Source organism: Myxocyprinus asiaticus, chromosome 35 (genome assembly GCF_019703515.2).
Source record: "Myxocyprinus asiaticus isolate MX2 ecotype Aquarium Trade chromosome 35, UBuf_Myxa_2, whole genome shotgun sequence".
In the NCBI taxonomy this organism is placed as follows: Eukaryota; Metazoa; Chordata; class Actinopteri; order Cypriniformes; family Catostomidae; genus Myxocyprinus; species Myxocyprinus asiaticus.
In genome coordinates this window covers 9,005,385-9,020,612 of record NC_059378.1, presented here as the reverse complement: position 1 = coordinate 9,020,612, position 15,228 = coordinate 9,005,385, and the positions used below count along the sequence as shown (strand labels likewise).

General features: G+C 36.7%; 1 protein-coding gene across 3 annotated transcripts in view; it reads right to left on the bottom strand.

Annotated features, from left to right (window-relative positions):
• Positions 1 to 4,570: 4,570 nt before the first annotated feature.
• Positions 4,571 to 15,228, bottom strand: part of LOC127426362 (pleckstrin homology domain-containing family G member 5-like) — a 77,468-nt gene continuing 66,810 nt past the window's right edge. For 2 of the 3 annotated variants that reach the window (XM_051673129.1, XM_051673130.1), the window contains 8 exons: positions 14,728 to 14,838; positions 14,318 to 14,467; positions 12,937 to 13,074; positions 12,608 to 12,727; positions 11,702 to 11,950; positions 10,924 to 11,048; positions 8,488 to 9,480; positions 4,571 to 6,575 (listed from right to left, as the gene is read on the bottom strand). In XM_051673129.1, the coding sequence (XP_051529089.1) occupies positions 6,566 to 6,575; positions 8,488 to 9,480; positions 10,924 to 11,048; positions 11,702 to 11,950; positions 12,608 to 12,727; positions 12,937 to 13,074; positions 14,318 to 14,467; positions 14,728 to 14,838 (1,896 nt within the window). In that variant the 3' untranslated portion in view covers positions 4,571 to 6,565. Of the gene's footprint in view, positions 6,576 to 8,483; positions 9,481 to 10,923; positions 11,049 to 11,701; positions 11,951 to 12,607; positions 12,728 to 12,936; positions 13,075 to 14,317; positions 14,468 to 14,727; positions 14,839 to 15,228 lie in introns of those variants that run through there. The other variant, XM_051673127.1, reaches the window with a different exon arrangement.

Below are 15,228 nucleotides of genomic sequence, written 5' to 3'. Positions count from 1 at the left end.
AAGATTACACTTTTGTTTTAAGATAGATTTTTAAAAATATTTCCCATTTTTTATAATCTCTGGCAATTTTATTTGTCACAACATGTCATAAAATCTGTTAATTCTGATAGTTTAAATAAATATTTATATTAACACTTTATGATTAGGTCTAATTTAATGACAGGGTGTTGTTGAATAACAGGGACATAGTGTAACAACTGGTTATAATTACTAAAGGTTGCTCCAGCCCATGTATCTTCAGGGTGTTGGTGGAGCAGTATGTTTACAGGCTTTGCTCACAGCATGGTTATAAGCCACAGTGCAGACTCAGCTCCTGCAATGACCAATAAAACTCTGGGGGAACAAACAATCATGAGCCTTTAGACAGACACATTAACCAAACATCCAAAAGGGTTCTGCTATTAGACAAAGAGAGATTCCAACTGTATTTCTACAGTTACTTTATAAAAATGAAAGCAAACGAAATACAAAGATTCATGCTCAAACAATCTGACAAGAAGCTGTTAACACTAAAATGTCCAAGGGAAACTTGGCAGAAAGCCAACATATTTTATCAATAAATGTACAAAGTTGATTCAAATTATGATTGTGATTATTGATTAAATTGCAAATATATGATATCATAGGACAGACAATATCCGATATGATAATCATCTCTAGCTAGCATATTTGTTCAATGATCAGACAACACTTAAAGTGCTGTAGTGGATTTTACTTCCTGACAGAATTATATTTGAGTTCACTCAAGTTAGAAGTTATTGTTGGAAAATTACTTGCATGACCTCAAGTCTTCCCATCAGCTGCATAAACAAAAGCCAATGAGTTAAAAAAAAAAAAAAAAAAAAAAAAAAAGCAGGTCTTTGCTGCCACCTTATGGATTAGAAGTATGTTGCAATTTTATCTTTGGCAGGTCGGCTGCTGGTAAGTAGTAACTGTGCACTGTGTTCTAAAAATATGTTGCATATAAAAGTTACACAAAGAAAGATAGAAAATGAAGGAAAAACCTTCATGCACATATTGTAGGCTAAACTGTACATGCTGTTCATGATCAAGGTAAGGCAAGGAACATTTGGAAGTGCTCAGTGTAAGCAGTGTTAAGTGTTTGAATTAGTCAGTGTAGACTAGTCATACTCTTGGCCACTTTTTTGTTTTATATACAAACACACACAATGGACACATTTTGGCAGTGTGGTTGGCATTTGAATTTTAATTACACATTTGCGTGTTGTGCTCTCTTTTCTTTGGGACCATTTGCATATTTGTAAACTGTAAATATGTAAGCTATATACAGTATGTAAACTGATCCTGGGATAAGACATGGATTGAGCCCTTATTTTATAAAAGACAAATTCTAAACAAATGCTAAACTTTGAAACAGTGCTTACCATTCAGATAGCAAAATGAGACAACAATCAAAAGGTATCAACAATATATTTTCTATAAAACAAAGCAGGCTCAATAAATACCATATTTACAAAACTCTAAGAAAGAACAAAACAGCAAATGCATGTAAGTTGATTATTGTGGCGCTCGAAGGAAAAATAGTCCACAGTCGTTCTTTTTGATTATTCTTACAAAAGTGATTTAAAGCTAAAGTATGTAACTTATTAGAAAATGAAGATTCTCTCATCATTTACTCATCCTCATGCCATCCCAGATGTGTATGACTTTTTCTTCTGCAGAACACAAATTAAGATTTTTTTGAAGAATATTTAAGCTCTGTAGCTCCATACAATGAAAGTGAATGAGTACCAACATTTGGAAGAGTCAAAAAGAACATTAATGCCACATAAAAGTAATCCATACGACTTCAGTAGTTAAATCCATATCTTCAGAAGCTATATGATAAGTGTGGGTGAGAAACAGATGAATATTTAAATCCTTTTTTATGATCAATCCCTACTTTCACTTTCACATTCTTCTTTTGTTTTTGAGGATTCACATTTTGTTCGTGCATATCGCCACCTACTAGGCAAGGAGGAAAATGTATAGTAAACAAAAGACTTAAATATTGATCTGTTTCTCAACCAAACTTATCATATCGCTTCTGAAGACATGGATTTAACCACTGGAGTCCAATTTATTATTTTTATGCTGCCTTTATGTGCTTTTTGGAGTTTCAAAATTTGGTACCCATTCACTTGCATTGTGAGGACCTACAGAGCTGAAATATTCTTCTACAAATCTTCATTTATGTTCAGCAGGAGAAAGAAAGTCATACACATCTGGGATGGCATGAGGGTGAGTAAATGATGAGAGAATTTTCATTTTTGGGTGAACTATCCCTTTAAAGTACTTAAATACACTGATGGCCAAAAGTTTGGAATAATGTACAGATTTTGCTCTTATGGAAAGAAATTGGTACTTTTATTCACCAAAGTGGCACTCAACTGATCACAATGTATAGTCAGGACATTAATAATGTGAAAAATTACTACAATTATTATTTACAGAACTTCTTAAACTACTTCAAAGAGTTCTCATCAAAAAATCCTCCACGTGCAGCAATGACAGCTTTGCAGATCCTTGGCATTCTAGCTGTCAGTTTGTCCAGATACTCTGGTGACATTTCACTCCACACTTCCTGTAGCACTTGCCATAGATGTGGCTGTCTTGTCAGGCACTTCTCACACACCTTACAGTCTAGCTGATTCCACAAAAGCTCAATGGGGTTAAGATCCATAACACTCTTTTCCAATTATCTGTTGTCCAATGTCTGTGTCTCTTTGCCCACTCCAACCTTTTCTTTTTGTTTTTCTGTTTCAAAAGTGGCTTTTTCTTTGCAATTCTTCCCATAAGGCCTGCACCCCTGAGTCTTCTCTTTACTGTTGTACATGAAACTGGTGTTGAGCGGGTAGAATTCAATGAAGCTGTCAGCTGAGGACATGTGAGGCATCTATTTCTCAAACTAGAGCCTCTGTTGTACTTATGCTCTTGTTTAGTTGTACATCTGGCCTTCCACATCTCTTTCTGTCCTTGTTAGAGCCAGTTGTCCTTTGTCTTTGAAGACTGTAGTGTACACCTTTGTATGAAATCTTCAATTTTTTGGCAATTTCAAGCATTGTATAGCCTTCATTCCTCAAAACAATGATTGACTGATGAGTTTCTAGAGAAAGCTGTTTCTTTATTTGCTATTTTTGACCTAATATTGACCTTAAGACATGCCAGTCTATTACATACTGTGGCAACTCAAAAACAAACACAAAGACAATGTTAAGCTTCATTTAATGAACCAAATAGCTTTCAGCAGTGTTTGATATAATGGCAAGTGATTTTCTAGTACCAAATTAGCAGTTGAGCATGATTACTCAAGGATAAGGTGTTGGAGTGATGGCTGCTGTCTAGATTTGATCAAAAATGACTTTTTTCAAATAGTGATGGTGCTGTTTTTTACATCAGTAATGTCCTGACTATACTTTGTGATCAGTTGAATGCCACTTTGGTGAATTAGAGTGCCAATTTCCTTCTGAAACAGCAAAATCTGTACATTATTCCAAACTTTTGGCAACCAGTGTACATTTTCATATCCAAGCTTAATATGCAGGGACAGCTATAAGTAAGCCATTTGTTGATTGATTTAAAAAACTGTAAAATCTAGCGCTGTAAAAATATTGCTCGTTTGTCTGAGCGTCCCAACCGCCCGACATAGACTCAACCAATGGCGTGAGTGAGGGGCGGGACTATCTGCTTGTTCGACCAATGGCAGATTGAGGAAAGCTATTTAGCTATTAGCTATTTATTAACTATTAATAGCTATTAAAGACTCATTATATTTTGCGTCTCAGGTGCACAAGTGTCTGTTTGCTATTATCAGTTTAAGAAAGGAGACATCCAGAAAGTAAAAAAAGAGCTGTGCTTGTTTGTCATAAACCTGATTACCAAAATGGACCAATTTTTGGTATTCAAAACAGTGACAATTATTCACCTTATTCACAGTAGCGGCATCTTTGATTTTTGACGGAAATAAAAATGAGGCTGAGAGGGATAGACTTACCGTCACTTCAATGACATACACTGTATAAAGCTATCAAAAGGCTGCTAGATCACATCTAATGGTTTATTGAAATTGCTTGGAAACTTATTTTTTTCAATGTTTCAAGAGCGGAACGATCCAAAAACACTTTAAACAACAGTACAGCCCACTGAAGAGACTGTGCGTCTAGCCCTCACAGCCTCGTTGTCATTCCCGTCAAAAATTAAAGAAGGCGTTGCTGTGAATCAGGCCTGTAGAATGTTTGACAAACTACTCAGTGGTGTTGACTTCAACACAGCCTTCACTTTCAGAAAGATATGCATCATTTGATGCTGATGTGAAAGTATTAAACAGTAAAGTAAAGATTACAATAAATTCTATTCCGTCCCTTTTACTTTGCAAAAGTCCTGACTGGTGTGAAGTAAAATGAAGCTGCTGTAAATGATTTCAGCTGGTTTTACTCACTGAATTAAACTTCAACCAATTTATTCTTCAAAACCCCACCCACCATGGACATTTCATCCACCTAAACATGTAAAAGCCAGAGGAAAAGAGCGTTTCTGATTGGCTAAAAAACCCAGGCTGCTCCCCCAACTCTTTTCTTTTCTTTTTTTTTTTTTTTTTTTTTTTTTTTTGCTGTTTACAGAACCTAGGGCTGTCACATAGACAGTGTGATTTCTTAGAACATCTAGAGTATTTCACTGATACAGCTGAAGTCAAAAGTTTACGTACACCTTAGCCAAATACATTTAAACTCAGTTTTTCATAATTCCTGAGAATTATTTATTTCGCCTTTTATTTCTTTCATCACATTCCCAGTGGGTCAGAAGTTTACATACACTTTGTTAGTATTTGGTAGCATTGCCTTTAAATTTTTTAACTTGGGTCAAACCTGAGTAGCCTTTCACAAGCTTCTCACAATAAGTTGCTGGAATTTTGGCCCATTACTCCAGACAGAACTGGTGTAACTGAGTCAGGTTTGTAGGCCTCCTGGCTTGCACAAGCTTTTTCAGTTCTGCTTACAAATTTTCTATCGGATTGAGGTCAGGGCTTTGTGATGGCCACTCCAATACCTTGACTTTCTTGTCCTTAAGCCATTTTGCCACAACTTTGGAGGTATGCTTGGGGTCATTGTCCATTTGGAAGACCCATTTGTGACCAAGCTTTAACTTCCTGGCTGATGTCTTGAGATGTTGCTTCAATATAGCCACATAATTTTCCTTCCTCATCTTGCCATCTATTTTGTGAAGTGCACCATTCACTCATGCAGCAAAGCCCCCCCCACAATATGATGCTGCCACCCCCATGCTTCACGGTTGGGATGGTGTTCTTCGGCTTGCAAGCGTCACCCTCTCTTCTTCAAACATAACGATGGTCATTATTGCCAAACAGTTACATTTTTGTTTCATTAGACCAGAGGGCATTTTTCCAAAAAGTAAGATCCTTGTCACCATGTGCACTTGCAAACTGTAGTCTGGCTTTTTTATGGTGGTTTTGGAGCAGTTGCTTCTTCCTTGCTGAGCAGCCTTTCAGGTTATGTCGATATAGGACATGTTTTACTGTGGATATAGATACTACCTGTTTCCTCCAGCATCTTCACAAAGTCCTTTGCTGTTGTTCTGGGATTGATTTGCACTTTTTGCACCAAACTACATTCATCTCTAGGAGACAGAATGTATCTCCTTCATGAGTGGTATAATAGCTTGCATACTATTGTTTGTACAGATGAATGTGGTACCTTCAGTCTTTTGCAAATTGCTCCCAAGGATGAACCAGACTTGTGGAGGTTCACAATTGTTTTTCTGAGGTCTTGGCTGATTTCTTTTGATTTTCCCATGATGTCAAGCAAAGAGGCACTGAGTTTCAAGGTAGTCCTTAAAATACATCGACAGGTACACTTCCAATTCAGTACACCTCCTGTCAGAAGCTAATTAGCTAATTGTCTAAAGGTTTGACATCATTTTCTGGAATTTTCCAAGCTACTCAAAGGCACAGTTAACTTAGTGTATGTAAACTTCTGACCCACTGGAATTGTTATACAGTCAGTTAAAAGTGAAACAATCTGTTTGCAAACAATTGTTGGAAAAATTACTTGTCATGCACAAAGTAGATGTCCTAAATGACTTGCCAAAACTATAGTTTGCTAATATTAAATCTGTGGAGTGGTTAAAAACCTCAACCTAAGTGTATGTAAACTTCTTCAACTGTATCTATCAGATAGTAGGGACAAAAATAAAAAAACAAAAAAAACTTACAGCACTTTTAACTCAAGTCTCTTTTTTCAATGGCAGACATAAGACATAATGTAAGTCTTTGTATGGATGATCCGTATAAAACAATATTGACTTTATTGTCAACATTAGTTTATTATTAAGGTATGGTCATGGCTGTTTACTAAGAATTTCACAGGGTTCTCCCTGGATCTTCCCGTGTTTATATTTGAGTCAGTGAGTTGCGTCTCCCTTTGTGGGTAGAAGTCAACCTTCTGGGAGCCCAGTTGTTGATACAGGTAGTGACTTCTTTTCATATGTAGTCCTGGACATGGGCCCACCAATAGACCAGCTAATGGCATCAGCTTCTTTTACTCTGACACTACACCTCCCTAGAGGAAAAAAAGAGGAGAAAAAAGGTCAACATAAATAGCAAATAATTTATAAATCTGTCATGTTTTCCTCTTTTTCATCTATTTTATGATCCAACTATTTAATAGTATTCAACTATTCTTTTCACAGAAGAATGGTAGCATTTCAAAGAAATTGCATATTTATGAAAACAAATCATTCACTAAACAATTAAAGTCCACAACAGATCCTACTCTAGACAAAAATAGATATAATACATGGAAAAAGTAGAAAACTGTACTCCATGTCCCAGATCCAGGCATTCTCTCTGAAGGTCTCTCTAAACTACAGTTCCCTAATAAATTTGGGTGGCGATAGAGATTAATAGATAAAGATACTGGGGACAAAAGATGTGGATGTTGAAATGCCAGCTTCCCACAGACTGCTAGACAATGGGGCCTGGCTATCTTGAGCCACACTGTCTCACCCTATTAAAAGTTATATCAGACGAGCACATTGTCATCTAATGGGAGTTCACAGTACTAAACACGGACTGCTAATGAATTGTTGCCATACTCTTAGGAGAACATTAACAATGAGGGGTCACATTGTGTGGGCATGTCTGGGCAATACAGGAGAGCTTTGATGTAACAATGTGCAGGAACAATCTGTCAGCAAGCTGTTAGTTAGACTGGTTTAGGTGGGTGCATCCTAATGCTTCGTGTTGACATCTCTTTATTGCTACTAAATTACAGATTTTATGACAGATAGAAAAAGATATGGGTGGCATATTTTTTAATTGCATGTGCTTGCCTGTGTATACACGGGGTGAATCACACCTGAATGTCTGGGTCATATGTGACTTAAAAAATATTTAAGGAAAATGATTGAAAAAAAAATGGTATTAGTAACATTTTTTATGATAATTAAGCACATTTCCCTCACAAATGTAATTACATTAATGCAAAAAAAGCATTTTTTTCATTTTTGACATGAAAAAAAAAATTACAGTATGATTTCCATTACTGTAATGATTTTCTTTTTCATGTCACAAAATGATAAGATGTTTTATTTTGCATTATATTATATTGCGTTTTTTATATCATTATTTTTGCAAAATCTTTCTATTGCCAGGAATAATTTTTTTGAGTGGCTGGTAAATTATATATATAATTTGTATTTATTTTTTACAAGCCACTCAAAAAAATTATTCCTGGCAATAGAAAGATTTTAACAATTAGATAAAATTTGATTTATTTAAATATAATTCACTTTGCTAAGTATAAAATTAGTTCAATTAATACCAAAGCAAAAATAATAGCTTTGGCATTTATCAAACTATATTGTTTTCAAATGTTTTAATTTTGTTTACTAAGTTCATACCCCTCATTAAATTTAATTAAATACTTTACATTTATTTTGAATTCATAATGTTTACATTATTTAAAGATTACTTATATAATTACAATCTGATTTGTCAAACAATTTAAATGCATAAATCTTAAAAATAGATTTAAATATTTTTGAGTGTACATTTAATTCAGTACAACATATTTACACCATATACTAAAATGATGTATGTGTACAATTAAACAGATTATCTTAATTATCTGTAGCCTACAGTAATATGATAAAATCTTATTCTCATTACTCCATATATATACTGTATAGTTACTATTACAGTAGTCTACAGATAACTGGGGGGATGTGTTTTATTGTCACAATGCAAAAGCATCCTCTAATGGTCCTAAAGTGGTAGGAAAAGTAGTCAAAAGGGGTCCAAAAAATAGGCTTTCAGTATCTTTTGTGAGATTTACCCACACTTAGTGAAGTGGCATCACCACTTTTTAACTGACTAATATGATGAGCCTAATAATTAACAGTAATGTTAATGTTGGTTAAAACTGTATTGTCAAACCAAAAGAAGCAGACTAAGTTTGTGTGTAAACTTACGAAGCAGTTAGTGTTGAGTTGAGCACCATGGTGGCACGTATTCTGTGCAACTGAGCCACTGTAAGCTTCTTATGCTGATGATGAGAGTGCTGGGTAAGCGCAAAGTCACTCTTTTCCTCCATTCCACTAGGGGGCAGTATCTCAATTTCTGTAAGCTCACAATTTGCCTGACCATTGGGGCAGCTCAGGGTCCTTTGCACATGCCTGGCCTCTGCTCGCTTAAGACTGTCTGTCACTTTTCTTGAAATGTTTTCTATGACGTCCTGCTGATGGTGTTCCACGTCTGTCTGTAATAGCTCTGAGCTGTGCCACGTTTGTTTGGCGAGGTGTGTCAGGCTTTTGCTGATATTTCTCCTGTCCAAATTGTGGACAGGGCCATTGAGGTGTTGAAGAAGGTCATCCTCAGAGCGTGACCTGTGGGTAAAGTGCTGCAGGTAGTCCGGGCGAGGCTGGACAGGTGAACGGCGCCGCAATATTTGGGAGCGGCAATCCGTGTCCTGAGACATTCCAGCAAATTCATTCTTCTTGCCAGGCTCCTGATTGGTTGACCAGTCATCCAAAATGTAGGACTCATTTACAGTAATCTGAGAGCCATTCCAGGTGATTGAATCCTCAACATCTTCACCATCCTCAAATGCCTCCTCTTCCTCTCCAGCGTCGTCTCCCTCACTCTGGCCTAGCCCTCCCTTTAAGTCCAGCTCTGTGATCAGGGACTCCGGTGAGAGAGTTCCATATGCACTGTCTATTGAAAGACAGCGACTTTCTGCATCCAGGTCTGTGGTCACCAAATCAACCAGGCTTTCCAGAGTTCTGCTGGCATCAGTCGATAGGGAATCCCGCAGGCTTAAAGAGTCAGAGAGGAGCGAACTTCTCAAGGATGCAGTCTGCACTATCTTCCCAGTCGACGAAGACTCAACCTCATCCACATCCTCCATTGCAGCCACAGAAAGGGTTTCAGTTGAACCATCAGAGTGACTTGGTGAAAGGGAGAGGCTTCAGACAAGAAAATGTATATTTATTACACTGATTGATTTGTACTTTGATCTTTCACTAAATGTGTTGTCTCATTTAAGGGTTGTTCATGCTTAGAGCCACTCTAATAGCAACTGGGTTTCCATCCACACATTTTTATGCGAATTTTGGGATATTGTGTTAAATTTGCTGGATAGAAACACCAAGCTGCAAATAAAATCTCCCAAATGTGCATAAAAAACATAAGCTCACTTGAGGTTTTCTATTCTATAAAAAAAAAAAAAAAACATGTGCATAATCTATGATGGAAACATATTTACAGAATACATTCCTATAGAATGTATATAGTAATAGAGATGTGCATCAAAAAAGTAATGAGACTTTGCCTCAACAAGCCATGTGAATACATAATTGGCTCAGAGAATATCATCAATATCATCACTTATTAAACAGGTCTCTGGAATACTCGATTCTAATTGGTCAGTGGTGCCATCAAGTGGTTTGATATTTCTGAGTAACAACCGCACATCTGGGGATTAAGTCATATCAGACTGGTCATCCGAGAATTGCGAGTCATCCTTACTACTCATATCACTCTGCAATCTCTACAAGTACACTAATAAAATAATTCTGCTCATATCAGTGTTTCATGTTCATTTATTTATTTATTCGGTAAGCAGTCTTGTAATAACCTGGATAATGAGCAGTCAGTGAGTCATTTTCGCTAAATAAACACCACGAGAACTTCGACACAAACCAGAGGTGTAAATCAGCTGTTCAGCGATTATTTCTCACATAATAACATAATTTCAATGCAAATCAATGTTTCATGCCCATTTATGTATTGATTTGGTTAGTAGCCTTGTAATAAGCAGGATATTACATGGCTTCGCTTCGAGGTCATGATCAACCTGTTGGGGTGTATTTTACAATAACGACTGACTGTACATTATCCCTTACATAGCATCTCCAGTGTTGCTCTGGTTATTCTGAAATGCTAACACCTGTCATAAAAATTATTCATGATTTTACTTTCCTGAACTGTCTGACAACTTTCGCTCCTAGACATAAGGCATCTGCCTCAGAACAATAATGAACATGAAGTTCCTCAAAGTGTTTTGTCTGCGCACTCCAAACGGGGAAATATTTATTACATTTAATACAAGAGCCACGGTGACTTCAACTTTAATTTTCATCTCTATTTTGCACCAGTTTCCCCAGAAGTGACAATTTTGTTCTCTTAAACACATGGGATGGAAACGCTGCTCTGTTCGCAGATTGTTTTTGCAATATTCCGATATTTCGCACAATCTGAATTGATAACTTGACCAGTGACTGCACTTATTCACTAATGTTTATTCATACAAATTTTAATCTACAAGGTTCTGTTCAGAGTGTACAAGCAAATTGTTATTATTTATGCAATGCAAGATTAATTTTTAATAGTCCATTTATAATGCTTACCTCTTGCCTAGTGGCTCTCTGTACTGAAGTGATGGAGAGCTGGATGTGGACATGCTGCTTTCCGTCTCAACCTCCTCTCTGTCATCCGTGTCATCTCGCTGGGACTCTGAACGAAGTCTCAGGAGCTGATTCGGAATGGAGTAACACTTCATTTTACAATCAACAATTAAGTCTAACTGTTAAAGATCTGTGTTGTTCCATTATCATATAGGAATAGTTCACTAGTGTCTTTTTTAGTTATGCACTTGTCATTTCAGACCAATTTGCTGTTATTTGTTTCGTAGAACACAAAAGGATAATTTTTAAAAAGCCTTCAAGCAGCTCTTTTGCATACAATGACAGTTCATAGTGACCACATTTCTTAAGTCCCAAAAAGAACAAAAAACTTAATAGAAGTACCGTAAAAGTAGCCCTTAACTATGAACTGTCATGTATGCATGAATGGTACAATTCCTTCTTTAAAATTGCTTCATTTGTGTGCCACAGAAACAACAACAGCATATGGGTTTGGCATGACATGAGGTCATGTGACAAGAATGTAGCATACTACTGTTTGAGACGTTTGTTGTTACATAATGTCTATTGTGCTGAGTAAATAATTACATAATTTTCCTTTAACATGGTGATGTCACATGAAAGTTGCAAACAAATTTCACTCTCCCTGGTTGTGTGACAATGAATAAAGATTCAATTCTAAACCGTCCATGTTTGAAAAAGGTTTCAAGTGGCTTATTCTTTGTTTATGAATAAGGTCAATACAGGGTACACTATACTATACCTGTGCATTGTAGATGGCCTCCATCCAGCTGCGGCCCTGAGTGCCACTGTTGGCCTGAAAGCAGTAGGAGGCCACGGCGCAACGAAATTCATTGAGGTAGATGAGGAGGAAGCTTCCTGGGTCCTTCAGTTCTCGGCACACAATGTTATGGATGACTAGAGGCTGCCGAATCACCTTAACCTTTTCCACTCGCTTCACCGGCTTAGTAATCAACAGAACGTCAGTGAACAGGAAACAGTACACATCCATCTGTCGGAGACAAACTTTGAGACAACTATTGGCTGTTTGTTGAAACAATTTGTTTCCATAGAGGAATAGTTCACCCAAAATTTTTTCATTTGGCCATTATTTACGCACCCTTATTTAGATCCAAACCCGTATGTTTTTCTTGCTTCCGTAGAACTCAGAAGGTGAATTATGGAAGAATATCCTGGCCACTCTTTTCCATATAATGAAAGTGAAAGATGACTGTCCAAAATGACAAAAAGCACCATAAATGTATCATTAAAGTGGTCCACATGACTTGTGCACTATATTCCAAGTCCAAGTCATATGATTGCTTTATGTGAGGAACGTAATGACAAAATGACAAAGCACCATAAATGTATAATGAGTGGAAAAGTAGGCCATTCAAGTTGTACACTACATTTGAAGTCTTAGTTATATGATAGCATTCTGTGAGGAACAGGGTGACTGGAGCTTGATAGCACCAGTCCTCATTCACTTTAGTTATGTGGAGAAAAAAAGTGGCCAAGATTTTCTTCAAAAATTCACCTTTTGTGTTCCACAGAAGAAAGACATACTGGTTTGAAAAGACATGATGTTGAACAAATAATGACAGAATTTTCCCAATTTTGGGGGAATGAACTATTATTTTAATATCTCAGCACAGAAAACACAATGTACCCTGCTTTCTTTCCCCTCCTTCATCTTCAGAGCTCCCTCTAAGAGCAGCTGACGGGTCTCATCTGGTGGGGCGCCCATCACTGGAGCGGTCAGGTCAAAGTTATTATATTCCCTGAGGATCTGAAGGACCAATGCACAGAAGAATGGACGATTACATACACTCACATCAAGGAGTGATAGGTCTTGGAAGTATGATCACATAAAAGTTTTATAGGTATTACATGTTTTTTTTTTTTTTTTTTTTTCTGTAAATGACAAAAAAACTCCAAGATCTCATATCAACAAGCATTCTGAAACCAAGACAGTGACTCATAGTCTATGATTCTCACCCTCTCCACTTCCTCACTGGCCCCCTCCACGGCCTCATATGCCTCTATACGACCAGCAATGGCAGCCAGCTTCTGTTTTTCCTCCCTTTGTCTCATTTGAGAGTCCACACTGTTAATGAAGCATTCAACAGCAGCCACCTGACAGAAAAAATATAATTTATACAGTGTGTGTATATATATACACACACACACACACACACATTTGTGGCCAAAAATATTGCACCCTTAGTAAATATGAGCAAAGAAGGCTGTGAAAAAAAATCTGCATTGTTTATCCTTTTGATCTTTCATTCAAAAAAATTCACAAAGATCTAATCTTTAAGTAAAACTTAGGGGAGATATCTCATAAAATAAATATTTTTCTCCAAAACATGTTGACCACAATTATTGGAACTAGAAATTCTTATCAGTAAAATATATCTGAAGTATATTTCCATTCATATTTAAAAAAATTTTGTGCACCTGGGTGACTAGGAACATGAAGTTGTTCAGCCATGACTTCCTGTTTTACAGGGGTATAAGTATGAGGTAACACACAGGCCAAATTCCCTTAATCATCAATAACAGTGATTTAGACTAAAGAATATAGTTCTGATGTGCGGCAAAAGGTTGTTGAGCTTCACAAAATGGGAAGTGGCTATAAGAAGATAGCCAAAGCATTGAAAATGCCCATTTCCACCATCAGGGCAATAAATAACAAGTTCCAATCAACTGGAGATGTTAAGAATGGGCCTGGAAAAGGACATGTGTCTATATTGTCTCCACGCATGGTGAGGAGGATGGTTCAAGTGGCCAAAGAATCTCCAAGGATCACAGATCACAGCTGGAGAATTGCAGAAATTAGTTGGGTCTTGGGGTCAGAAAGTCTAAGAAAAAAATTATCAGACATCACCTACATCACCACAAGTTGTTTGGGAGGGTTTCAAGAAAAAAAGACTCTGCTCTCTTCCAACAATAAACTCAAGCATCTTCAGTTTGCCAGACACTTCAGTTTCCTTCTTTGCTCATATTTAACAAGGGTGCCAACATCTTTGGCCTCAACTCTATGCATGTCATGTAAAGCAATTCGATTGTATTTAAGAAAGACTAAAAATCTAATTTGAATGATTTTAATAAATTAAGGGGTCAGTGTGTTTTGATTTTTTTTTTTTAATTTGTAAATAAATTTGCTGTTAAGGCCTTTCTCCGTCAGTGGCTTTAATATAGTTACATTACTGTATAATGTTACATTACAGTATAATGTACAATATAGTTATTAGATTACCTATAATAAATTCCAGGAAACATACAGTAGTTATTTATATGTACTATACTTCTGTGCATATACTGAATGTGTGGATGCGCCTCAATTCCTTTGAGGATTTAAAGACATTGTGTTTACCATTCTGTTGATGGCCTCTCGAGTTGATGGGTCATCAGTCTTTTTCAGCACGCTCTTAAGCAGCAGTGGGTATTTAGTGAGTCTCTGATGAGGCTTTACCAACATATCTGTCAGTTTAAGCCGGTTACACTGTTTATGAGTCTCAGCCCACTGCAGGGAAGAAAACTTTGGTGAACAATCATAAACATACACTCACAGCACAAGCAGACTATGAAAGAGACCCTGAGTCATAATGAGGAGTGCTTTTACAATAGAGATACTGCTAGTCATGCTAAATACCTCTCATATCTCATCTCTCTCATATATAATAAACCTCTAGAAAAGCTTTTATATTTCCAGACAGTCTAAATTCATCAAAGGTTAATGTGTCTGGTTGAAGATTGACTGGATGGATGGTAATAATTACTCACAGTTACATATATTCTGAAGAGCTCATTGTCTTTCAGTAAAGTGCGCATGTACTCCATACAGCCCTCTTCCTCCATGCAGTAATGGATGTAGGGCTTGAATCTGAAACCAAACTGCACACCAAAAATGGTAATACTTTAGAATCAGGTTGTATTTGTTACATTATTTAAAGGGATAGTTCATCCAAAAATAACAATTATCTCATCATTTACTCACCCTCATGCCATCCCATATGTGTATGACTTACTTTCTTCTGTTGAACACAGACAAAGATTTTTAGAAGAATATATTAGCTCTGAAGGTCCACATAATGCAAGTGAATGGGTAGCAACATTTTGAAGCTCAAATAAGCAAATGCAGTGTAAAAGTAATCCATATGACTCCTGTGGAAAATCCATGTCTTCAGAAGCAATATGATAGGTGTGGGTGAGAAACAGGTCAATATTTAAGTCCTTTTTAACTATAAATTCTCTTCCCTGCCCAATATGTGGTGATATGCATGA